At 45.5% G+C, this 26,281-nt stretch overlaps 2 protein-coding genes across 3 annotated transcripts in view; both read left to right on the plus strand.

The window, feature by feature from the left end:
- Positions 1 to 4,108, plus strand: part of BRWD1 (bromodomain and WD repeat domain containing 1) — a 93,475-nt gene extending 89,367 nt beyond the window's left edge. For both annotated transcript variants that reach the window (XM_075593736.1, XM_075593734.1), the window contains exon 40: positions 1,084 to 4,108. In XM_075593736.1, the coding sequence (XP_075449851.1) occupies positions 1,084 to 2,639 (1,556 nt within the window). In that variant the 3' untranslated portion in view covers positions 2,640 to 4,108. The remainder of the gene's footprint in view (positions 1 to 1,083) is intronic.
- A 5,554-nt stretch (positions 4,109 to 9,662) lies between these two features.
- On the plus strand, positions 9,663 to 25,830 carry PSMG1 (proteasome assembly chaperone 1). The gene is made up of 7 exons (XM_075593738.1): positions 9,663 to 9,894; positions 11,479 to 11,588; positions 16,765 to 16,919; positions 18,795 to 18,857; positions 22,072 to 22,270; positions 24,012 to 24,148; positions 25,629 to 25,830. Exons 1-7 carry the CDS (start codon positions 9,773 to 9,775, stop codon positions 25,701 to 25,703), a joined length of 861 nt encoding a protein of 286 aa, XP_075449853.1. The 5' UTR covers positions 9,663 to 9,772; the 3' UTR covers positions 25,704 to 25,830.
- The last annotated feature ends 451 nt before the right edge of the window (positions 25,831 to 26,281 follow it).

Consider the following 26,281-nt stretch of genomic DNA (forward strand, 5'->3'; position numbering starts at 1 on the left):
AACTGCATGCGCCGCCAGGCGCGCGTGCTACAGGCGAGACTGGGGCCGTAGCCTGAGTGGCGAGTAGGGGTGTAACGAGATCAGAGGTGTAGAGTAGTGTACAACCTTAAAGGAAAGCAGGATCATTTTGTAGTGTATACAGAGATTTCAGCAGAGATTTCAAAAGGTCAGAAGCAGATTTTAGTCTAGAAGAGCAGGACAGGGTTCGACCAGCAGCATTTTAATGGATTTTAACGGCGAGAGGGGAAATGCAGGGGGGTCAGATAAGGACGTTGAAGTAATCCATATGGGAGAGAACGACGGTATGCGTTGGATTTTTTTGGGGGGGTAGCAGGGGGGGTTAACCGAGGATCTTTGCATTGTTGCGGAGAAACAAAACCTTGCAGTTTCTAGCAGCGTTTGAGTGGAGAAAGAGAAGTACACGTAGTTGGATGTAACCCCAAGGCAACAAGCTTGCAGGAGGTCTGGGGGAATACTGGTGGTATTGACTAATGGAGAAGAGAAGAACAATGGGACCTGGTTTGGGAACGAACGTGAGGAGCTTCATTTTAGCAATATTAAGTTTGAGGTGCTGGGCCACCCAGGCAAAGATTGCTGATAGGCGCGCTGGAATTTCTACATCTAGATTTACGTCTTGTCGGTAAACATTTTATGCTTTCGAAATCACTCGTACACGGTATTGGGTAATGTTTCCCAAGCTTCTCATGGTGAGTAGCTAAATGCAAACACCCCAAATGTATCCAAAGGAGTGATTTTTATGGAGGGCTTTAGAAGAAAAGATGTATACTCAATACTTGAAGTTAAAATATAACAATGTGCACAAAGTTGAGAACAAATGAAACAATAGAACCAATGAGCAGGCATTTGATATATCATAGGAAATATCTATTTTTACTTCATTGGCGTCCTACTTTTATAGGTACACGTTACTTTCTGCATTTCCAGCTTTCTAGATTATTAAAACTGATTCCTCCAACGTTTTAAGAACGAATGAAATGTTTATTATTGGTCTAAAATACAAGAATGTAATAAACGTTTGTTTCTCTTTCTCTCCACCCCACTCCCCCCTCCTTTCAACTACAGCATCTCAGGGCAATAGCCACAACAGAAATGGTTCCAGAAAAAGGAGATATATCGGCGACTCGGACAAAGCTTCTAAAGGTGCAGCCGGAACACGCAAGAAAATGTTTCGCAAATGTGCTGCCCTGGCAGCGAATAAAATAAAGTGCATGAGTGACGTTGAAGAGGGGTTGTCTACTTCAGATAGTGACTGCAGCGCAAGCAAGAACAGTAGAACATTACCCCACCGAACAGCTGCCGCACAAGCTAAAAAAAGACTGGTGGAGGACTCTGAGGAAGAAAACGGTTTAAGGAGTGAGAGAGCAGTTAAAATGAAGCAAGTTGCAAGGAATGTTCATGTTCCCAGGGCTTCTGCTGCCGTGGCAGCTAATAAAATTAAGTGTATGAGTGATGTTGAAGAGGGGTTGTCCACTTCAGATAGTGACTGCAGCGCAAGCAAAAACAGTAGAACATTACCCCGCCGAACAGCTGCCGAACAAGCTAACAAAAAGCTGGTGGAGGACTCTGAGGAAGAAAACGGTTTAAGGAGTGACCGTGCGAGAGAAGTTAAAATAAAGCAAGTTGCAAGGAATGTTGGTGTGCCAAGAGCTGCTGCTGTGAGGAAATTTAAAAAGGATTCAAGTGACGGCAGTTCAGATAACTGTTCTCAATCTCCCGATCCATCCACTGAGGATGATGTAAGTGAGGAAGAACAAATATTAAAAGCTGAGAACTCTGACCAAAACGTGGCCGACCAGTCTTTATTGGACTCTCCTCCTCAACCTCCACCCACCACATCCCGAAAGTATGTTAGTGAGTCCGAAATGTCCTCTGAATCCGACTGTAAAATGTCAAAGGCAAAATTGTGCACACAAACCAAAAAACAGCAATCGGAAAGCAATGTAGCTTCAAGAAAAGAAAAAAGAAAAAAAATCTGTCTGACCTCAGAAGAATATTCAGAGAAGCCCAGAATTCTTCGTGCGAGCAGAAAATCCTTTTCTCAGCTAGTTCAGGAGAGAATCTTGAAAACTGATACGGATTCGGAATCTGACATTAAGGAGAAAAGGATGAAGAAGAGGTCAGTGACTCGAGGAATTTCACCACCTGCGAGAAAAACGAAAGTAATAAGTGATTCGGAGGGCACTTCAGATTCAGGGAGGGAAGATAACAGTAGGTGCTCAAGTTCTACTTGCAAGGAGGTTTCTGGGTCTAAAACCACAAATGGCGTAGAGTCTTGCTCAGACTCTGAGTCTTCCCTTTCTGACTCTCCTATCACTAGTCCTCATAAAACCATTAATGGAAAAAGTCAAAAAGTTAAGCCCAGGGCACCCGAGCTACTGAAAAGGAAACGGCCAAAGGTCCGCTGTGAAGATGAGTGGAAAGACCTAGACTACGGAAAGCGCAGAAAGCAAACTCGCTGCTCTAAAATACGTACACGGAATCAAGGCAAAAGAACTGTGAGGTATGAAGATGAAGATAAAGTTATGCCGAGTGATGAAAACTTAAATCCTGGGCTGTCCACACCAGGGCGTTTACGGAAGAAGGCTTCAAGAACACGAGTCAGACAATTCTTACTGTGATGGCCCTAGAATCTGGAATGAATACTGACTTTTCTACTTGTTCACAAATTCAGGGATTATATTTATATTTTTCTATAGAAATAAAAATGTATGAATGTGACTTTCAAAATATTTCGACTTGCACTTGCCATGATCAACGTTTATAGCACAGATGCCAACTTGTGCCTCAGAATGGGGCAGACTTCACCTGGGGGCAGAAACATTGTTTATATTTTGGGTGAGTTTATAACCGTTAATTTAAGTACGCTGCTGCAGTGGAGTCTACTGCCTAGATCCTAACTAAAGTGCTAGAAAGATTGGCCTTTGAACACGAAGTTGCACACAGTAGTTTGTTTACAGCCTTTGCGTTTGAAGGCAATGGAGTTTATGTATTTAGTTTGTCGAAAAGCATTTCTGTTGGTATAAAGGTAAACTACAACTGTGGGCTTGCTGTTCCTGCAACTTTTTATTTAAAACTTTAACAATGAATTGCTTCCCAAGGTACACATTAGTACCCTTAATAGTTCAACCCAATAAATTAAAAAAAAAAAAAAAAAAAATCCAGATGAAATGGTATTAATTTATACAGTCTGCTTGTGTTGTAATTTTAGTAATCCACAGGTCAGCTTTCCACGATCAGGTGGAAATTCTGAATACAATAAACTAAGGTGTGTGTGTGTGAATACTTCACATGTGCTTGCGTGCACATTTTAACGAGCTTCTTAAGCCTTTCAAGGCTTGTTTGGCTTAATTACCGTTACATGAATTTCGTTTTTGTTTCCAAAGCAAAGTTCTCATGCGCTTTCAAAAAGCAGAAAATTGTTTACATCCATCTTCCATACTTCCCAGCTAGAGCATAACTTTATATTATTTACACACGTAAATGCAAATTGACATGGTCTTCCATTGTTTGCTTATTTGCAAAGAGAACCAATCGTTACATGCCTACTTCGAGACTGCAATTTGTCTGCTTAGATTTTTTTTTTTTTTTTTTAAAGTACTTTTAGTCATGGAAAAAGTGTTCAGGAATTTGGACAAAATATTGATAGTAGGATTTTAAACCAGATATGTTGGGTTACCTGCTACCGAACGTTTTGGGAGGAAGTCTTGTGAAACATGCTGAATATGAGCCTCATTGTTAATGCAGGGAGAGCATTAGGGACTGTTAATCATTCTAAGGATGAATATTTACAGGGAGTACACAGCCAATCTAACTGAAGTAGCTATTTACCCTCGTTTTAAAGGGATGGTGGTGTGAGAGTGTTGCCCACAGTATTTAATGAATTCAGACACATTTCTTATGTTTTAATAAGCATGTGTATACAGCTTTTTGGAAACTTGTGTAAAACAACCACACACACAAGAGCATTTTGCACTGTATTTGCAGCTTGGTCAGACGTGTACGTATGTTTGTGTGTTCGGGGACGACGACGACCGACCCTGTAGGTATGCAAGGTATTCATAATAAATGATTTTGGTTTCAATTTCAATTCTGAAAGTATTGTTTTTCTGCTCCAAATTAAAGATTATATGCAATCGAAACAAACTTGTTTGGATAATTTATTTGACAACTAGTGATCTGGATTTTCCTATTTATTATAAACTTTTGACACCTACACCAGCTAACGTTTGGTATCTTTTTGACACAAATTTGTAGGTAATTAGAAAAGGTTTGCATGCTCCCCTTTCATATTATACATAGTATGCACTTTACACGTTTATTTGTGCGGCATTTTGTGAATGACAATGCAACAATGACAATAGTCACAGGTCAGCCACTTATTTCCTGTGACTTGGTCAATTATATATTTTTCTTGAAAAGAGACCACTACTAGGTAATGTCAGTGGGGGGTACATGTTTGAGATAAAGGAAAACATTTCAATGTTTTTAAACATTGTGAAAATGCAAGTGCTTTGCTGTCGGAAGGATTCTTACAGGTACAGAGGGAGTCTTAGAGTAGGATACAGGACCAAGATCACACTGCTGGAACTGGGTGTTCAGTTTCTCACTTGAAAGATTATTGCCCTATGCACAACTTGTTTCCTTCCTGATTAACCTTGTGACAGATCTCAAACCCATTTAGCAAGGATTCCTATATTGCAGCCAGAAAAAAAAGATTTAATTTTAAAGCAGCATTCCATTAAAAATTCTGTTTAAATGGGAAACAAAAAATTTTTATGTAGTATTAGATATTTACTACTTTTTTTTTCCTCCGCTATGCCCTTTTCGATTATTTTTCATGTATTAAGCGTCCTTGAGTTGCTATAGCAACTAATTTTCGGCCACTACTGTCATACAGTATACCTGTGAGCACGTGACTTGTGTGTTTGAAAAGGGTTAATACATCCAGCTATCCTGACTCTCCTCCCGGCCCTCAAAATGAGCAATACCTCCCCAAAAACAGTCATGCGCTTCCACCACCAAGAATAATTTAAGGTCTTGGGAGTTTTTGGTCTCCAGTTTACTGGAAAAATATGTCATTAATATAAATCCAATGTAGCAAAATGTGTCTGATAGAAAAAGATCATAGTGCAACACTGACACAAATGAAATGATAAACCAATAAACAGATACTACATAAAACAGAATAGCTCAAAATAGCCACCAGTGCTATTTAATAAACACAACATAGACATAACCAATGCCTAAAAATGAGGAACACAAGCTGAAGGGATCCAATCCAGATGGAGTAAAATTGGAATCCTACTCACGACAAAATATATGATTTATGGCGTTGTCAGCAGCTCAGTCACTCCCTTGGTGCAGAGTTTCTAAGGAGAGCACTCCATGAGGTTCTTTTCCGGCAGCAGTGAGTGTGGCGGCGGCGTCCAAACCGGGGAAGAACCTCATGGAGTGCTCTCCTTAGAAACTCTGCACCAAGGGAGTGACTGAGCTGCTGACAACGCCATAAATCATATATTTTGTCGTGAGTAGGATTCCAATTTTACTCCATCTGGATTGGATCCCTTCAGCTTGTGTTCCTCATTTTTAGGCATTGGTTCTGTCTGTTGTGTTTTATTTTTAGCTATTCTGTTTTTTATGTTATTTTATATAGTATCTGTTTATTGGTTTATCATTTCATTTGTGTCAGTGATGCACTATGATCTTTTTCTCTATCTATTTTCAACTGTCATGAGACTACAATCAAGATCCTATTGGACATAGTTTGGACACAAAGGACTGTATCATCTTCTGGTCGGATATCACCTTAAGGTTTATGGTTTATTTAGGCGCCAGTATATTGTGTTGTTTTTTGTATGTATTGGTGATCCGATTAGATCTCTAATAGCCTAGCCCTTATATATTTTAGGTTTGTTTTTTGGTAATCACTTTAGTATTAGTAGTACTATATTTAAGCACTAGCGCTATATCACAGTTTCTTCTTTTTTTTCCAAAATGTGTCTGATACCACCCTTGCTCCTGTTACTAGTTATTCAAACTTGGGCATATGGTTTGACTCCCATTTAACATTTGGGTTGCACATTGATACCCTGACATCCAAAACCTATGCCAAACTAGGTGTACTTTATAGGAGCAAATCCTCCCTAAGTCTGCTGGTCAGAAAGCGTATCGCACAGCAGAAGCTATTGCCAATTATAGACTATGGGGACATAGTATACGGCTTGGCACCCCGAACCCACCTTAGCAAACTTGATACCCTATACAATTCTGTATGCCGTTTTGTTCTCCAAAGCAATTACAACACACATCACTGCGAGATGTTCAAAGAACTAGATTGGCCATCACTTGAGTCTAGGCGCAAAGTTCATCTTTCCTTCAAATACTTTCTGGGCAAACTACCCATCTATCTGAACAAGCTCTTCACCCCTACCACACGCAGCACTTATCTGAGATCTGACTCCAAAAAACTGTTCATGGTCCCAAGGCTCAACAAAGTATCCGGCCGCTCCTCTTACGATGCACCTCACAACTGTAACAATCTACAGGAGACTCTCTCAGCCACCACCAGTCTAAATTCTTTCAAAACAAAAGCCATCTCATTTTAATCTGGTCTGTAACTGTTGCATACGCCTATAACATATATTATCTCTTACTGTGCATGCAATGTCTTGTATATAAGACACTTATGTAACTGTATTTGTAACTCATCATAACTGCCCAGGATATACTTGAAAACGAAGTTCGTATCGATCTTACGACTGAATGTTTGCTTTTTCTTAAAACAAAAGTGCACCTCTTGTTCATTTGCTTCAGCTCCGTACAGCCCCCAGCCACGGTCGTATGCAGCTCACAAAAGGAGGTATTCTAATCCTCACTACATGCATGCATGCATGTATATCTTTAAATAGTGCCCTCGGTATACTCTGTGCATTACAACGATAATACAATAAGGGCAACAAAGTCAGACAGTAGGAAAGGAAATCCCTGCTCCAGAGCGTTTACAATCTACTGTAAGTGGTATGATGGGAAACTTACAGAGAGAGCAGGTGAGGGAATAAGTGCTGTAGATGGCAGTGCTTGGCCGGAGTGACTGGAATCCAGGCTATTGGGATGCTTCATTTAAGAGGTGGGTTTTCAGGTTTGTCTTGAAGGTGCTTGGTGTATACTGAGTGTGAGGGACATATATAAAGATATTTATAGTGCCATAAATTAACGGAAAATATATAAACACACTTTGGTCACATGTTTAGCGTTTATAATCTATCTGTCCATAGAAACAATCATATAAAACACAATTTGTAAACATTTCTTAAAGGTTTTTACCCAGTGAATGAATCCTGTAACAAGTCCCCTTTTATCAATGTATGTCTTTGTAAATCTAAACCGATCATGGTATGCAAGCACCATTATGATCACTGTATCCAACAGTTAAATAACTATTAATTACAAACCGGATAGTTCATATATATAAATTAACTATCCGGTCTGACACTGATAATATCACAAACCCGTGCAACAACAGACGTTGTACATCCAGGAATGTAGTATATATGATTCAGTGTAGTAAATGTGACCAAGTATGCTACATTGGCGAAAACAGCCCCAAATTTCAAGGCAGAATGAATATGCAGACACTATACAAAACCATGAAGAAGGAAGATACTGCTCTCCAGTGGGACATCATTTCTCACTACCAGATCATTCCATAAATGATTTAAAAAATAAAAATCCTCAATGGAATGTTTAACCGCCCCCAAGAACGGAAAACATTTGAACTCAGAATGATAAGACGCTTTGACACCAAAACAAGAGGACTTAATGCGTATATGGGGTTTCTAACACACTATCATTGCTTTTAATTATCCTGCCTGGCTTGTTAGGTGTTAGTCCAGATGCGATGCAGAATAAATGAGTACTTCAGTATTAGGTGGTTTCCTTTTTTATATGGACTAACAATTTATGTCATGGGACAGCTTCCGAGAGTCCTCTCAGTTATTCTGTGAAGTATGTGCAATTATTTTTTTTACTAATCTTTTTTAATTGTTTTTTTTTTTTTTGTACAGTAGGGCCCCGCTTTTTGGTGTTCCGCTCATACAGCGGTACCGTGAAGGGGGCCGCCATGCCTGCGCATGCACAGAACAGGGGCTGCTGGGGTCGCGCATGCGCAGAACGCGGGGTGCAGAGGTCACGCATGCACAGAACAGGGGCTGCTGGGGTCGCGCATGTGCAGAACGGTGGTCGCGCTTGCACATAAGCAGAAGGGGAAATTACCGGTCTGCACAAGCGCAGATGCCGAAAATCGCCGGTTCCGTTTCCGCAGATTTTCACTTTGCGGCGGGACCATAGAACGGGACCCGCCGCATTACAGGGGCCCGTCTGTGTTTGACATATTGCTATGTATGTGCAAACAGTGGTTCGCAGAAGTATTCACCCCCTGCACATTTTTCACAATTTGTTGGAACCTGAGTGTACTCCCCAATGCTCTCAAATTAGACCTTTGCCTGGATATGTATTCTACCTGCCTTTCTCCTGCCCTGAACTTGGGCCATGACCCTGCCTACATTGCTGCACCCTGCCCTGATCGAGTAACCGTGACCTCGACTACGCTGCTGCACCTTGCCCCATGACCCCGACTTGTATCCTTATCAGGACTCGGCCCCGCGGCCTGTGGTCAGTCTTCACATCCTGCCTCAGCCCTGCGGGTCGGCTTCCTGGTCTGAGACTAACATCATCACATTTTGCTCGGGCCATGGACCCCGCTGAGGTAGGGAAGGCTATTTCAGCATCAGGCCCTGCACTAGGAGACAACGAGCAGCGCCCGTCTCTTCAAGACCAGCGACTGATTATGATCACCATGTCTTTGCAAGCCATTGCTACCCGTCTCGCTTCTCTACAGAGGGTTCTTGCTCCCTTACCACTTCCAGTGGTTGCATCTATGGCCCCTATACCTCTCCGTCTCGCACCCCATGAACCATGCATTGCAGCTCCACAGTGCTACAGGGGGGGTGGGGGGGGGATTCAACTGCATGCCGAGGCTTTCTGCACACTCCTCTTACCTCTCCCATCACACATTTTTGGTCTCTGTTGCTTACATGTCTTCATCTCTTATTGAGCTGTTGGTGTACTGCAGGGCTCTGTTCTGGGACCTCTCCTTTTCTCTCTGTACATACTATCACTTGGTGACCTCAGCAGCTCTTTTGGACTCAGGGATCATCTCTATGCAGACAAGACACAGATATATATATATTTGTAACCGCCGGAAGAAGAGATCAGTGTATCTCGAAAGCTCGCACAAATAAAAGCATTTCATTAGCCACAGAACGGTATCATCTATTTATTTTTTGATTATTAAATATATATATATATATATATATATATATATATATATATATATATATATATATACACACACAACATACATATAAAGATTAGATATATTGTATATACTGTAAATGCATCAAGTTATAGATATTTCACTGTTGCTCACTGCCAGTCAGCAGTATTGTTCCGGCTCCCTCTGCTGGTCACTGCCGCTCTCTGCAGTCTCTGTCATTGCGGCAGTGTGGGATGTCCGGCTCCCTCTGCTGGTCACTGCCGGTCTCTGCAGTCTCCCTCAGTCCCTCCTCTTGATTGAGGCCTGGGTGGTGCGTGTGTGTGTCATCCCCCCATCCGGAGATCAGGACTCAGGAAGCAGCGGCAGCAGCAGCAGCAGCGGGGAGATTGTGCTGCCTCATCCCAAACAGCAGAGTAAATGGCCACTTTTTTTGGTGAGGTCTTGTCTGTTTTCTCCAGGGCTGTGGATGAGGAGGAGGAGGATGAAGAAGAAGAGGAAGAAGAAGACAGAGAGATCAGGAGAGAGGTGGAAAAGAAAAGGTAAATATGAGCTAAAATGTGAATAATACAAAGTAATGCAGCCAGATCTGCCCTGGTCTATACCATAACTATGTATATCTATTTATAATGCAAGAAATCTAACAAGAACTGACCCCTCCTATCCCCAAAATGTGAGTAATCTCAGAAATAACATCACATTAATTGTTTTAAGAAGTACAACAGTACAACCTGTGAATAATCTGCGCAGTGCCGATGTATGTGTAAAAAGCATGCGATGTTCATGCAGTAAATGTGATATCTGATTAATGTATTACTCACAACGTGATTAATAATCCAAAGTAAATCGTGACAACCTGAAACCGAAAGGGGAAATACTTAACCATGTCGCTGAAAAACGCCTCCGTTATCTGCGCCTGTTTATAAATAAACATATTAACCACTTAGATTCATCTATGAAATATATCGCTGTCCACCTGGAAACATGACTCCAACTGCGCTGTGCTCTTATCTGGCAGCGATAATCTTGTGTACTTTTATATAGGGTCAGTCCCCGTGTAGCAGACGACAAAACATTCATTTATTTTAAGCAATTTATTCTTTTAGTCGCCTTCTTTAGAAAGACGAGTTTCTTGTTCCCCTCGCTTGTTTTGTTTTTGCGTCAAAAATAAGTTCTTTAAAAAATAATGAAATAATAATAATTTTTATATACGTTCGGGACATTTTAACGCCGCCCGCTTCAATACATTTTAGTTATTATGGAAATGTTAAAAGCTAAAAAAAAAAAAAATGACCAAGGTTCAGAGGGGAGGTCCCCCAAAAATCCCATTCAGGAGAATAAAGCCGCGCTCCTCAACTTATTCTCCTCGAGTCTTTAAAGAGAGTCCTTCAACATTTTGTAATCATGTCTAACATCTGCACCGTCTACTTGTGTGAGGTTCAATGTGAAACATTGCACTGAGCTGTGTGAGAAACCGCAGTAACATTAGCAGGAGCAGCCAGTCTCCACTCCGAGGCCCCCCGACCACTCCAAGGCCCCTCCGACCACTCCAAGGCCCCCCGACCACTCCAAGGCCCCTCCGACCACTCCAAGGCCCCCCGACCACTCCAAGGCCCCTCCGACCACTCCAAGGCCCCTCCGACCACTCCAAGGCCCCTCCGACCACTCCAAGGCCCCTCCGACCACTCCAAGGCCCCTCCGACCACTCCAAGGCCCCTCCGACCACTCCAAGGCCCCCCCGACCACTCCAAGACCCCTCCGACCACTCCAAGGTACCGGGGTTCAGAATATGTCCGCTATTTAAAGATCTTGGGCCATGTGGGCCAATAGGAAGCTGTGACATCATCAGTGCGGCTTCCTATTGGCCCACCTATTGGCCCATTCCTATTGGCCCTGCTTGCTCAGCCGGAGCGGCTGCCGGCACCTACTTCGGAGGCAAGTATCTCCGGAAGTGAGGGGCCACCGGAGCTGAAATGTATAGGGTTCAGCTCCGGAGACCCCCAGCTTCAATACTAAAGTCTCCTGCCCCCCCCCCCCCCGCACGTTCGGAGACCCTGGCCTAACGTCTGGTCCCGAGTCAGGTCTTCTGATGGCAGTAAGTGGTCTGACAATCTGTGTCATTACAGGGAGGTTCTTGTCTCCTGGAACGCGGAGATCAGCGCAGCGATTGAAAGCTCTTCTGACAAGAGGTTCCCGTGCTGCACGTTTGTTCTGGCGCTCGGAGACAATGCGACAGGTTAGTGGGTGTTAATGATGTAGCCGTTTTATATAAAGATTGAGGCTAATTCACGATGCGAATCAAAGCTGAGCCGCAGTTTGCTTTGTAATTTTGCTATGTATGTATGTCCTGGGTTCTGGCCTCCTGGGGGCACCACAGCGTAGCGTATATATATGTCCTCGACGTAGCGTATATATATGTCCTCGACGTAGCGTATATATATTTCCTCGACGTAGCGTATATATATGTCCTCGACGTAGCGTATATATGTCCTCGACGTAGTGTATATATGTCCTCGACGTAGCGTATATATATGTCCTCGACGTAGCGTATATATATGTCCTCGACGTAGCGTATATATATGTCCTCGACGTAGCGTATATATATGTCCTCGACGTAGCGTATATATATGTCCTCGACGTAGCGTATATATATGTCCTCGACGTAGCGTATATATATGTCCTCGACGTAGCGTATATATGTCCTCGACGTAGCGTATATATGTCCATGATGTAGCGTGCTCGTTCTTAGGCTGTGCGTATAGTGCCCTCGACGGGCGACGCGGCGATGCCCAAAAACAAATACATTGCTGCTGCCGCGTGCGCTTATAGTAAGCGAGACGGCGGCAATGCACCGCGGAGCGATGTTGCGTCGCAGACTTTGGAAGCTGGCAATATTTGATTTTTCAAGGGCTGTCGCCTCCGGCTTCCCTTTTGAGCCCAGGATGTGATGTGCAATGATGATGGAGCGATCACGCGACTGCCATTGCCAGAGGAACCGCGGCACTCAAAGGGTTAAAAGAATTCTGTTTTTACGGATTTTCACCCGTTTAGCCACCCGCTCCCGCACACTTCTTGGGGTTAAACACTTGGCACGATTGGTGTGTGTCCTGCAGGGGGGGGGGGAGCAGCCGGTGGGGAAGCGCAGCGGGATGGGAAGCAGCGGGGGGAAGCGCAGCGGGATGGGAAGCAGCGGGGGGAAGCGCAGCGGGATGGGAAGCAGCGGGGGGAAGTGCAGCGGGATGGGAAGCAGCGGGGGGACGCACAGCGGGATGGGAAGCAGCGGGGGGAAGCGCAGCGGGATGGGAAGCAGCGGGTGGGGAAGCGCAGCGGGATAGGAAGCAGTGGGTGGGGAAGCAGCGGGTGGGGAAGCAGCGGGATGGGAAGCAGCGGATGGGGAAGCGCAGCGGGATGGGAAGCAGCGGGTGGGGAAGCGCAGCGAAATGGGAAGCAGCGGGTGGGGAAGCGCAGCGGGTGGGGAAGCGCAGCGGGATGGGAAGCAGCGGATGGGGAAGCGCAGCGGGATGGGAAGCAGCGGGTGGGGAAGCGCAGCGGGATGGGAAGCAGCGGGTGGGGAAGCGCAGCGGGATGGGAAGCAGCGGGTGGGGAAGCGCAGCGGGATGGGAAGCAGCGGGTGGGGAAGCGCAGCGGGATGGGAAGCAGCGGGTGGGGAAGCGCAGCGGGATGGGAAGCAGCGGGTGGGGAAGCGCAGCGGGATGGGAAGCAGCGGGTGGGGAAGCGCAGCGGGATGGGAAGCAGCGGGTGGGGAAGCGGCGGGTGGGGAAGCGCAGCGGGATGGGAAGCAGCGGGTGGGGAAGCGCAGCGGGATGGGAAGCAGCGGGTGGGGAAGCGCAGCGGGATGGGAAGCAGCGGGTGGGGAAGCGCAGCGGGATGGGAAGCAGCGGGGGGAAGCGCAGCGGGATGGGAAGCAGCGGGGGGAAGCGCAGCGGGATGGGAAGCAGCGGGGGGACGCACAGCGGGATGGGAAGCAGCGGGGGGAAGCGCAGCGGGATGGGAAGCAGCGGGTGGGGAAGCGCAGCGGGATAGGAAGCAGTGGGTGGGGAAGCAGCGGGTGGGGAAGCAGCGGGATGGGAAGCAGCGGATGGGGAAGCGCAGCGGGATGGGAAGCAGCGGGTGGGGAAGCGCAGCGAAATGGGAAGCAGCGGGTGGGGAAGCGCAGCGGGTGGGGAAGCGCAGCGGGATGGGAAGCAGCGGATGGGGAAGCGCAGCGGGATGGGAAGCAGCGGGTGGGGAAGCGCAGCGGGATGGGAAGCAGCGGGTGGGGAAGCGCAGCGGGATGGGAAGCAGCGGGTGGGGAAGCGCAGCGGGATGGGAAGCAGCGGGTGGGGAAGCGCAGCGGGATGGGAAGCAGCGGGTGGGGAAGCGCAGCGGGATGGGAAGCAGCGGGTGGGGAAGCGCAGCGGGATGGGAAGCAGCGGGTGGGGAAGCGCAGCGGGTGGGGAAGAGCAGCGGGATGGGAAGCAGCGGGTGGGGAAGCGCAGCGGGATGGGAAGCAGCGGGTGGGGAAGCGCAGCGGGATGGGAAGCAGCGGGTGGGGAAGCAGCGGGTGGGGAAGCGCAGCGGGATGGGAAGCAGCGGGTGGGGAAGCGCAGCGGGATGGGAAGCAGCGGGTGGGGAAGCGCAGCGGGATGGGAAGCAGCGGGTGGGGAAGCGCAGCGGGATGGGAAGCAGCGGGTGGGGAAGCGCAGCGGGATGGGAAGCAGCGGGTGGGGAAGCGCAGCGGGTGGGGAAGCAGCGGGGTGGGGAAGCAGCGGGGTGGGGAAGCGCAGCGGGATGGGAAGCAGCGGGTGGGGAAGCGCAGCGGGATGGGAAGCAGCGGGTGGGGAAGCAGCGGGGTGGGGAAGCAGCGGGGTGGGGAAGCGCAGCGGATGGGGAAGTGCAGCGGGTGGGGAAGCGCAGCGGGATGGGAAGCAGCGGGTGGGGAAGCGCAGCGGGTGGGGAAGCGCAGCGGGTGGGGAAGCGCAGCGGGTGGGGAAGCGCAGCGGGATGGGAAGCAGCGGGTGGGGAAGCGCAGCGGGATGGGAAGCAGCAGGTGGGGAAGCGCAGCGGGATGGGAAGCAGCGGGTTGGGAAGCGCAGCGGGATGGGAAGCAGCGGGGAACCTGCGACACTACGCCACGCGTTTTTTCGCCTCCCCCCAGCAATGTTTCGCACAGTGATTTTAGATTTTGGAGGGGGGGAGGGGGGTGCTGGGGACTGGAGTTGAGCCCCCCTGGTCTAGCTGCCGAAGTGATGTCACCATGATGACATAAAGGTGATGTCATCTCCTGACTGCTCGCAGTATAATATAACTGAGCTCTCCTTGGATACCAGGAAGATTCTATGGAGCAGTTCAAGGGGTTTTGGGACAGAACTCAGGATGCCCTTTATTGGAGTTTAGTCAATCCGGGCCAATGTAACTTAATGATCTAAAGAAAGAGCTGTACTAACCGCTGCTGGAAGCACAAAAACAGACACAGTGTTAGCCTGAGGTGCAGTGACAGAACAAAAATATCGACACACACTTACACACACACTAAGGCTAAGGCCCCGCTCCCTCAGTCAGCGCGCCCGCACTGCAGACAGGCGGGGCGCTGACAGACACAGATCGCGATATGCGGTCTGTAGGGAGCGGGAGCCGGGGCTGGAGTGGGAGGGAGGGGCGTGGTTTAAGCGGAGGGACCCGCTACCCCCCCCCCCCCTCCACGGGCTCGGGCTCGGGAGATGCTGCGGGCTGCCCTACTCACACGCTGACACTCAGGCACACATACACACACTCATGCACACACACACACACACACAGGCAGGCACTCATGCACACACACACACACACACAGGCAGGCACTCATGCACACACACACACACACACACACACACACACACACACACACACACACACACACACACGCAGGCACTCGTGCACACACACACACACACACACAGGCAGGCACCCTCGCAGTCGGGCACACACATACACAAACACAGATAGGCACTCAGACACACACACAGACAGGCACTCACGCACTCAGGCACACACATACACAAACACAGACAGGCACTCACGCTGCTTTCCGTCCACACTCTCCTCCCCGCTCCCCGAAGCCTCCCTCTCCTCCCGAAGCCTCCCCTCCTCATTGGCTCACAGCCACACCACGTGACGCGTCGACGCTAGGGATTACAATTCTCTTGAATCCCCTAGCGGCTGGCACGTCACAGCGTGTAGTGAGCTGTGCCGTGAGGGGGGACTGGGACCGTTTCGGGAGGATTCCCCTGCTGGTGGGGAACGCTCGTGTGGCCGCCCGCGCCGACGGGCGCAGCGGGTCCCAGGCCTTACACACACACGACAAAACAATAAAGTGTTCTGTAGAAAAAAAAAATATATATAATCTAGTTATTTTGAAATACAAAGAAAAAAGTGTTGATGTGCCCCATCCTTTTGTGGTATGTGTGCGTATAACTAAATGATCTAGCAGCATACAGCAGATGTCTCTGTCACTGGTGATCACTGGAAAAGAAACGCTGTATCCTATAAAAAACTTCATGCAAAAATAACAGTCCCTCACGCTACACAAAGTGGTCACTTCCACAGGACTCCCCGAGAAGTAATAGTGTGACAGCACAAACGTGTGGGGCTGTGGGGCACGGCGCGCGCAGAAAGACTTGATAAAGGGCGTCTCTTTTTGCCCGAAACAGCGAGTCTCTCTTTGCCTACTGCAGGTGTCAGCCTGGTATATCTTTATATACAGGAGCGCGATTTTATTTGTATATCTTTTCTGTGTGCTGCCGTGATGTGTCTTGTGCATGGTTTATGCTTTTTTTCTGATTGATTTTTGTCCAATTTAAATACATTTTGAATACATTTACATACTGTGTGACAACTTCATTTGTTTATTTTTTCTCTTGACACTTGTCCCGTCACATATAGTATTGCACAGCGGCACAGGGTGAATGCCTCACGAATAATGTCATTTATTCATTTTTTTTGCCGTTTTTGTACGTTAATAGGGAGAAGGAACGGCTCAGTGAGTAAAGACACTGACTGGCACTGAGTTTGAAGCAGGGGAACCTGGTTCAATTCCCGGTGTCGGCTCCTTGTGACCTTGGGCAAGTTGCTTTATCTCCCTGTGCCTCAGGCACCAAAAACATAGATTGTAAGCTCCACGGGGCAGGGACCTGTGCCTGCAAAATGTCTCTGTAAAGCACTACGTAAAAAACAACTAGCAGCGCTATACAAGAACATGTTATAATTAATTGTCTTTTTTTTTCTAAGTATCTATACTAAGATGTTGGCGTGTATAGCCTTGATGTTCAGCACACAGATGTAACAGATGTCTAACTCCGTTTTTAGTAATTCCCATAGATTTCCAAACTCCTTTGGTGTATTTGCCGGACTCTCTGCTGTTTTTTTATCCCCAGGATTTGCCTCTTCCTACATCCTGAGCTCGGGGAGTTGGGAAGTGGCGGGATCGGTCAGAATTTGGAACGAGAGGGGTCGAGATTCCAGCTCCCGGAGTGAGAGTCGCCACGCTCCGTTATCCTGCACCTTTTATCGGTCCATCACAGATCCAACGGTGAGGGCCTGGGGGATGTACCGGGGCCGTTGTTACGAAAGAAGACTTGTACTTCATTGATCATTTAACCTTTGCTGTCCCCTCTTGATGAGTAGGGGCAATGCAGATTTGTGGCAATGAACGAAACATTGATGTAAAATAGCAATTAATAATAATAATAACAACTTTATATAGCATTTTTCTCTCAATGGGACTCAATGAATAATTCTAATGATAAATTCTGGTCCTTCACAAGTGCTGCTTTGTTGTATGTTGTGAAAACCTTTCAATGAGTCCTGGATAAAATCGTATAATAATAATAATAATAATAACATGTTCTTGTATAGCACTGCTAGTTTTACATGCGCTTTACAGAGACATTTTGCAGGCACAGGTCCCTGCCCCGTGGAGCTTACAATCTATGTTTTTGGTGCCTGAGGCACAGGGAGATAAAGTGACTCGTTCCACAAGGAACACAGAAAAAAAAATGGGGGAGCACAAGGTGAGGGAGGATAAAATAGAGCAGATATCAACGAGCAGTCATCCAACTCAAGGGGTAGATGTTCCCATAGGTATGCAGCAATTTCCAGCAGCCAATCTCAAAAGAAGAACAAACCAATAGTGTAGATCGAAAATATATTGGTACACAGTAAAATACAATTATAGATAATGTGACTTGCCCAAGGTCACAAGGAGCTGACGCCGGGAATTGAACCAGGCTCCCCTGCTTCAAACTCTGTGTCTTTACTCTCTGAGCCACTCTTTCTCAACGCGTGTTCTGCGCTTCTGAAACCTCACAGGTCTCTTCTTTGTGTTCTGTACCCGTGCAGAAAATACCTCTGTGGTCCCAGAAAGCTCTTGGAATGTACATTTCGTCCATGGAAAAACTCTCCTTTTGGTCCTTGGCCACCTACAATTCATCTATCAGACCCTGCAGTGCTGTTCTCAGATCTGCAATACGTTTCCCACTTTTCCTACAGCAGCGGCTTTAAAGAGGCAACCTGCGTTTCTCAATATTGTGGGGGGATATTTTTTCTTACCTGAACTGGGGGGTTCCAAGACCCGTGGGCACACCCCACTTCCCAAAGTACTGGCACCAGGCCAACAAATTGCCCGCCTGACACACCATTGCCACCGTGTCAGGTTTGCTCCCAAGGCCAATAACACAGCGGCGATGTCTCTGGGAGAAGATAATGCCACAACTTTGTGTGTCAAATACTGGCAAAAAAACATACAAGTATCTCGGGAACCAGAGGGGACCCCTGAGATTGGGGAACCCCAGACTAGCTCAGATGGACCCCCTGGTTCAGGTAAACCAAAATAAAAGGATGGGTTTTGGGGGAATGGCTGCTTTAAAGATGCCCCCTCCAGTAAGTTTTTAAAAGACAGAATAATATATTTTTCGGGTCCACATTTGATTGTAAGTATTAAATCTATAGGGAATAACTACATTATACAGCATTATATTCATAGGGAGCTGCCTGAATGTATTTATTTTGATAATTATATGTAATATACTGATGAATAAGTGCTGAATAAAAATGTGCGAGGGTTTCCCAAGTAATAGGGGATTGTTTCAGAATCAATATCCTACAGACACCTTAAACAGCTGAAATATAACTTTACCGCTTCAGTATGTGAGAACCAGGAATCCCCGGATAGCCCTATAAAATATAGTAAATAAGGCAGAGAATAGTGTGTGAGTGAAGCATGTAGAACTGGTGTCAATAACTTTGTGTAATAAATGTCCTGCCTCTAAGCCACGTGAGCTGCCTCACCGCGAAACATCTCATATCGCCCCATCGGGCCCACAAAACGGGGTCTCCTTCACACGGGATCTGCTTTGATTGACATGCTTGGGAGACGCCTCTTACCATGGAACTGTGTGTGTTTCAGGCAGTGCTGTGCCAGTGCAGCTGCTACGTGGCGGAGGACCAGCAGTTTCAGTGGTGTGAGAAGGTAAGCGGGAGGAGGGAGGGTATTGTGGGGGTTACAAACGCATGGAGACGGGGAACGCCCGCCGGCTTCTCTAACACGGTCAGTTACTTTTGCAATAGAACTCTAGTAAGTATCTATCACTGTAATGATTATAATGTACATGTGTTGGTCGTGACATTGGCTGAGCTCCTGCTCCTATTGTTCTTGAACATTGTTCTGTATTGTTAGATGGGGGGAGGGTGTGGTAATAGGGCTATTATTGTTAAAGCAGTATGTTATTTTTGTGCCCCGGGCGTCAACATACTGCAATATAAAACAATATTAAGTACGACTATGAGATTTGCCTTTGACTACAACCTTACATACTTGCATATGGTTATATGGTGGTGTGATTTTTTTCTTTTTTCTATCTGCTCCTTTCTCGCAATATGTGAAATAAAAATATTTGTGAAGTGCTCACCCAGGCTGACCGCGGTGATCTGCTGCGCATGCGCTAAACTGATACTTCTGGGTTAAATATTTAAAACACGTCCGTATCAATCTGGAGTATATGGGGTGGGGGAGGGAGGGGGAGAGGTCTCTTTTTTAGTGTTGCATGGTTTATCGCTTCCGATCCAAAGGGCACAGTGCAAAACTATCCTATCTATCCTATCTATCTATCCATCCTATCTATCCTATCTATCCTATCTATCTATCCTATCTATCTATCCTATCTATCTATCCTATCTATCCTATCCTATCTATCCATCCTATCTATCCTATCTATCCTATCTATCTATCCATCCTATCTATCCTATCTATCCTATCTATCCTATCTATCTATCCTATCTATCCATCCTATCTATCCTATCTATCCTATCTATCTATCCATCCTATCTATCCTATCTATCCTATCTATCCTATCTATCCTATCTATCCTATCTATCCATCCTATCTATCCTATCTATCCTATCTATCTATCCATCCTATCTATCCTATCTATCCTATCTATCCTATCTATCCTATCTATCCTATCTATCCATCCTATCTATCCTATCTATCCTATCTATCTATCCATCCTATCTATCCTATCTATCCTATCTATCCTATCTATCCTATCCTATCTATCCTATCCTATCCTATCTATCCAATCTATCCAATCTATCCAATCTATCCAATCTATCCAATCTATCCAATCTATCCAATCTATCCAATCTATCCAATGTATCTAATCTATCTATCCTATCTATCCTATCTATCCTATCTATCCTATCTATCCTATCTATCTATCCTATCTATCTATCTATCCTATCTATCTATCCTATCTATCTATCCTATCTATCTATCCTATCTATCTATCCTATCTATCTATCCTATCTATCTATCCTATCTATCTATCCTATCTATCTATCCTATCTATCTATCCTATCTATCTAATCTCAATGTCTTGTATGGGGAACCTGGCTCCTGTGCGCTGCCAGCAATGCGTTGCTTGACCCTTTTGTAGGGAAAGTGTTAACACCGTTCCGTGCTGGAGGCTGATACTTTGCAGAGTCCTTGCATTGGAACATACGCCGCCAGTGCCAATCCATTCAGTGGCCTTTTCTGTAAAAGTCAGGATTTTAGACAACTAAACCAAAGAACACAGACACTTACCCTCAGACTAGTGGCACTCAGGCAAAGTATAGCAGAAGGGAACAAGGAAATGCTATAACTATGTACACTTAAAACATGACTTTGAATATACTCGCTGAATATATAACCTTTATACATTTGGTTATATACCAACATCCATTACAAATATATGTGCCTCAGCGAGTATATTAAAAGTTAGTTTTAAGTGTACATAGTTATAGCATTTCCTTGTTCCCTTCTGTTATACTTTGCCTGAGTGCCACTAGTTTGAGGATGTTTGCCTTCTTTGGTTTAGTTGTCTTTAGTAGACTAGTTAAGCACCAGTCACACACGCGAGTCTGGGGGGGCGTCTGTGCAGTCTGCTGTGTCAGGATTCTGTCCCCCATATTTCATGCTCAGAATCTGCCACTCTGCTTTTCTGCTTTGGCAACAAACCTCTAAACTATTAGGTTTCAGTTTGCTCAAATCTCTGATTCAAAAGAGGCGGAAAATGGGAGTTTTAACATAAACCAGACACTTGGCGCGTAACTGTATCAGCACAAACACACTGTCGGAATATGCATAGGGCTGTGTGGAAAGTTTTTCCTGAGCAAGACATTTTTACAAATAATTTATCTACACTCTCGGCGTGTCCAGCACACGTGTGCTTTACACGTGGTGTAAATTACACTGATTTTAAGTAGTATTTGCACAAATGGAGTGGAATTACGTATATAAAGGAATATGCCATCTTCTATCGAATGAGATTTAAAAAGTCACATTGTGGGGTAAATGACATCGTTCAATCGTAAAAATTCCAAAATGGTGAGGATTTCAGATCCTTGGTTTGTAACACGATTTTTTAATTTAATTAGTAAGTAGAAAGTAACAGGCAAATTGGTTGGTGATCCATAACTTGGCAAAGACACCCATCCCCACACTGCCACTCACACTGCCACACACACACCCAACACTGCACTAGCTGCCGCCCTCCTGTGGGTGGGAGAGTGAGTTAGAACCTCCCCTTTCTTTTACGCGGCTGATTCAAAACAATGTCCGTTTCTCCCACTAGTGCCTTGTGTATGTCCCACTGTAACAGGTCAGCAGGAATATTAATGTTGGCTACATCTGTATATTTTTAGTGGTAAATATTAAGAAATAAGCTGTACAGTAGAATGGTTGTGTTCTTTATCAAGAACCAACATGTGACCGATACCATGTTTATTGCGATAGATACTTTGGGAAAGCTAAATATTGGCTTCCGTTAGCGTCTCCTTTCTTTGTGACGTCATCGTGCATTAAGCGCGCTGTATCTTCCGTCTGACGGGAAGAAGACGAAACATTAAAATAACATGTATCCTTCTTTTCAGCCGGACGAGTACAAAAAGATTTTCTTTCTTTTTCTTTTTTTTTTAATCTCATGAGAAACCAAAATGTGAAATGTTTCCTTTGTGGATGTAACACTTCCTTAAGTAATCACACTTGTTAACTTGTTTACAGAATACTGAGATTGACCATTTGTGTCATTACTGATGTTGAGCTTCTCAAAGGGAATAATGTAATAAGAAAACTCTTGCTTCAAAAGATGACAATCTAAGAACAGTTGAGTTATGCGTTGTGGTTATTGTTCTCGTTCTTGCAGGTTTTTAGCTGCATGCAGAAGAACTGCTTAAAAGTAACGGTGCTTTCCACCTGCCCCGTCTCCGACTATAAAACTCCAGAATCCACTTACACGCTTCCTGTCCCCTTCCTGAAAGTGCTGAAGACCAAAGAATACAGGGAGGAGACCTCCTGCTCTCTGATGGAGCAGCCCAATATCGTAGAAGGTCTTCCTGCTGCAGGTAAGGGACACATTCATACTAGTGTGTGTAATTCTGCACTATTCAGGGTTGGAATTGCACTCGTGGTGATAACACGGATAGATTTTATCATTCGTTTGACATCTTGTTTCAGTCAATGTACATCAATTACACATCGCTGAAGGGAAACATAAACGGTTTTACATGTATTATTACAACGTCCTCCTCATTCAAACCCCAGATCAGCTCTGAAGCATCACACATATGAACGCTGCAATACCGCCTGACAATACCGGAACGGTGCTTTTATAAACATGTTAGTATATCGAGTCCGGCGTTGTTATGGGAGAATACACACAATGAACGAGAACTAGTATTCAGGTTATCAGACAACGTGGAAACCAACCAAAGTAGCTTGTGTGGTTTCTTGATAACCTTTGAAATGTTGGTATGTATGTTTATTTTTTATCGTGCCAACCAAGTGGGGAATATATATTACAGATGGAAGAAGGGCATTGAGACCTCAGTGTAACATTAGGAGAAAAGAGTGCCTGCCCAAATAGATTACAGTAAGGTCGCAATGTTGGGGAGACTTACTCTTACTGTTTCTGTTTGAGTGGTTGGGTTGTGTATAAGAGCATACTGTAGTTCAAAGAGTGGTGTGCACCCAGGACTATTTAAACCAGGGGTGGTGGCGTGGTCCTCTGAGGATAAGCCTCTTCTCTCGCCAGCCTACACTGGAAGTTGGGATAAGTGAATAAGGGTATAGCAAGAGATTAAATCTGAGATATAAGGAGGATAGGAGAGCCTTGAAAGAGGTAGGACAAATTTTGCTGTGAATGCAGAGTCAGAGTGGTGAGAGTGCTATAGAAGAAGGCGAGAGTGGTAGTCCAAGCAGTTGGAAAGGAATGAGTTGTAGCTGGTAGCAAGATTGTCAGGGTCAGTGGAGGATAGAGAAGAGCGTTTGGATCTCAGGGTGGGTTCCAGCGCCTGATGGTCCATGGATTGCAAGTCTCTGGAATAATGACAGGAGGTGTAATGGAAGATAAGTCAGAGATAAATGTCACTAGGGGATGGTCCGAGAGCCGGAAAAGGAAGACAGTTGTCACAAAGTGAGCTGTTTCTGGTGGAGACAAGTGGCCATCACTATGGGTCCTTGACGTCCATTAGCGAGGGAGAGAAAATGAGAAGGCCAGGGGACCGGAAGCCTTCTAGGAGAAGCATTGGAGAGTCAGATGGGAGAAAGGACAGCCACGATTTAGAGAGAAAAGTGGAGGTAGCGGAAGAAAGTATATCAGCAATATGTATACGGGAACTGGAGAAAAAGCATAGGTAAGCATAAAACGCAAAGGATAGGCAGGTCAGAGACGCATATGGGAAATGGAACATAGATTTCTCAATAACCAACTAGTATAAGAGAGCAGCAATGTGTTTGATACTTAACAATGATGTGCAATATTTTCCATGCACCCGAGGCCATACTGTCCGTAGCAGCATAATGTACATTGGTGCTTTCTTACTATTGTTTTAATTTTTAATAATTATAGGTATGTTAACTTTTTGGGGTGGTTGGGGCTGAGAAGCTAACGGGGGGGATAGAAAAGGGGAAGTAAAGGCAGTTCTCATCAGTAAATAATGTGGAACTTGCTGTCTCTGATTTGCAGAAGGGTAAGCATTGCAATTACAAACATATAGACTATAGGTGGTTATGTTACAGCGGCGGAGTGACGCCAGTGTCCCTGGGAAACGTTTTATTCTGCGCTCTCTTGTTCTCCTCCTGTAGTTCTGACGTACTGTCAGGTTTGGCAGATTCCGGCCGTGTTTTACCAGTGCTATACCGACATCACCAGATTGGATTCCGTCACGATGGAAGCGTTCCGTCCTCTCCTCTCCTGTCAGGGCATGAGCCGCCTGGCTGCGGTAAGATCGGGGGGACCTCGGGATGGATATATATATATATATACATTAGAAGTGTGCTTAGTTTGGGCACTCCATTAGTGTAGGTTAAACGTCCATTGTGGGGATGCATGACCTGTCCTGTAGTGATGCTTTGCGATGCGTAGCTAAGCCGCTCAGGCATTAAAGAGCTCGTACGTAGTGAGAACGCGACATATCAATGTGCAGCTTTCCTCCGGTAACAATGTTTATCTCGCAAGTAATGTGATATTGTTAGAAGGAGCATTACCTCCCAAATCCTGTGTATTTTTTTTATTTTAAATAAATCAGTTATGTAGTATTAGATTAACCTTACTGCATTCATTTTATATTATTGATTTACTCCTTATCCCTTTTTTTGTTAATGAGTTTTAATGTATTGCGTCCTTGGGTTGCTACAGCAACCATTTAGAAAAGCACCGCACTTCCTCTTTTGAAACAGGCGGCCATATTGGCGGCCCAGGGAAGCACGATCTTTGCCGATCGATTGGCAGCTTAGATACTTAGATTGCCGTAACGGTCTAGAACTGCTGCATTTATTAAAATGACCCCCGCACCCCCCCGCCGCCAAAAGAAGTGGGAAGAGGGATCGTCCCTTTAAAGCTTACATCTGTATGTGTAAACATTGCACCTTAATTACATGAATCCAACACAAATAGGGGTAGCCCGCACTCAGTACTGCAAGAAACTAACCGTGAATCAGATAGAGATGCCAAAAAAAGAATATATTTACTCGTAATACACAAAAAAACATAAAAAATTAACCAAATGAACAGGCAACGCCCCAGTAAACCAACGAGGAGCTCAAATTCTGCCTGTTGTTCTTGCCGCGCGAGCACCATCGCACGGACTATAATCTCAGCCTAAGACTCGCGACGCCTCTGATATCAACACCTTATTTTATAAGGATTGGGTAATGAAAGGCGCACATGAGGGGTAATTACTGTTTGTTATGACAGCGGGGGGAGGAGATTATTTAATAGGAGCCACTGACTCCAAAAGACCTGTTGGTCTACTGATTGGATTTATGGAGTCACTTTGCTCTCGTACGTCACTGAAATGAGTGGTACTGTATATAAACGCACATCTGTGGTAACGGCAAATCCCAGCACACGCAGTTTTGAGAGGTTATGTGTACACTATACTCGCGCGTGTGTGTTTCGCTTCCCTCTTCCCCGGCATCGCTGCGGGTGGTCGCGTTACTTCAGAATGGGACCACCCATGACTAGGTTTTCCCGCTGCTTCCCCTGGCAGAAAGAAATCTAAGTCCGGCTAACTGCACATGAATTGAAGATGGTGATCGAGCCGCGGGGCTCATCACACCGGGGTTTGAACCAGGCTCCCGCGCTTCAGAGTCGGGGCCTGTGGTCACTGAGCAGCTCCATCGGTTTGGTGCCATCGGCACCATTCATTTGTCTTGGACTTTGTTAAAATATAATAATCCCCTTTTTTCTTTTCCCTGCAGGACACTCTAAACATCAACGAAACGCTGAAGAAAATTGTAACGAACAGGGAAATTCAAAGTAACCTCTACATCTAAACGTGGCACAGACATCATACATCTTAATCCCTTTGACATACCAAGTAGCGCATATCACAACAGAAAATAGTTTTTTTGTATACAATGGTATTTAATAAATGTTGAATAAAATGTTATTTTTTTTTTAGTTTTTGTTTTTATGGAGTTCTGGTTTTATATTATAATAAGAATTTGCCTTTTACTTCAGTGCTATTGAGTTGTCAAGCCAACGCATTTCTCGCCAGAGTTACAAGTTCTAAACAACCTACTAAGGTACAAGCAGTAAGCTTTGCCGTGTGATTTAATCATATGTATTTGTGTGTCTTTGTGCCATTTTCCTCTTGAGGTACAAAGAAATGGTTTCCAATGATTTGAGAAAGACAGCCCATACTCCGGAGCTCTGGAATAGGGAAACATGCTTTAAACTGGTTTCAGTCCTACTTATCAGGTAGATCCCAACATGTGTCCATCTCAGGCTCTAACTCCAACCCCCTGGATATCACCTGTGTTGTCCCGCAAGGCTCTGTTCTGGGGGCCCTACTCTTCTCAGTGTTCATCAATGATCTTCCCACAGCTTGTAAGGAAGCCTCAATACACAT

Source organism: Ascaphus truei, chromosome 3 (assembly GCF_040206685.1).
Source record: "Ascaphus truei isolate aAscTru1 chromosome 3, aAscTru1.hap1, whole genome shotgun sequence".
In the NCBI taxonomy this organism is placed as follows: Eukaryota; Metazoa; Chordata; class Amphibia; order Anura; family Ascaphidae; genus Ascaphus; species Ascaphus truei.

Excerpts from the sequence above, each read along its gene's own strand:
- PSMG1 (XM_075593738.1), top strand. The coding sequence starts at position 9,773 with ATGGCCACTTTTTTTGGTGAGGTCTTGTCTGTTTTCTCCAGGGCTGTG. Across the intron at positions 22,271-24,011 it reads AGAAGGTCTTCCTGCTGCAG|TTCTGACGTACTGTCAGGTT; the intron begins GTAAGGGACACA and ends CTCCTCCTGTAG. Across the intron at positions 24,149-25,628 it reads GCATGAGCCGCCTGGCTGCG|GACACTCTAAACATCAACGA; the intron begins GTAAGATCGGGG and ends TTTTCCCTGCAG.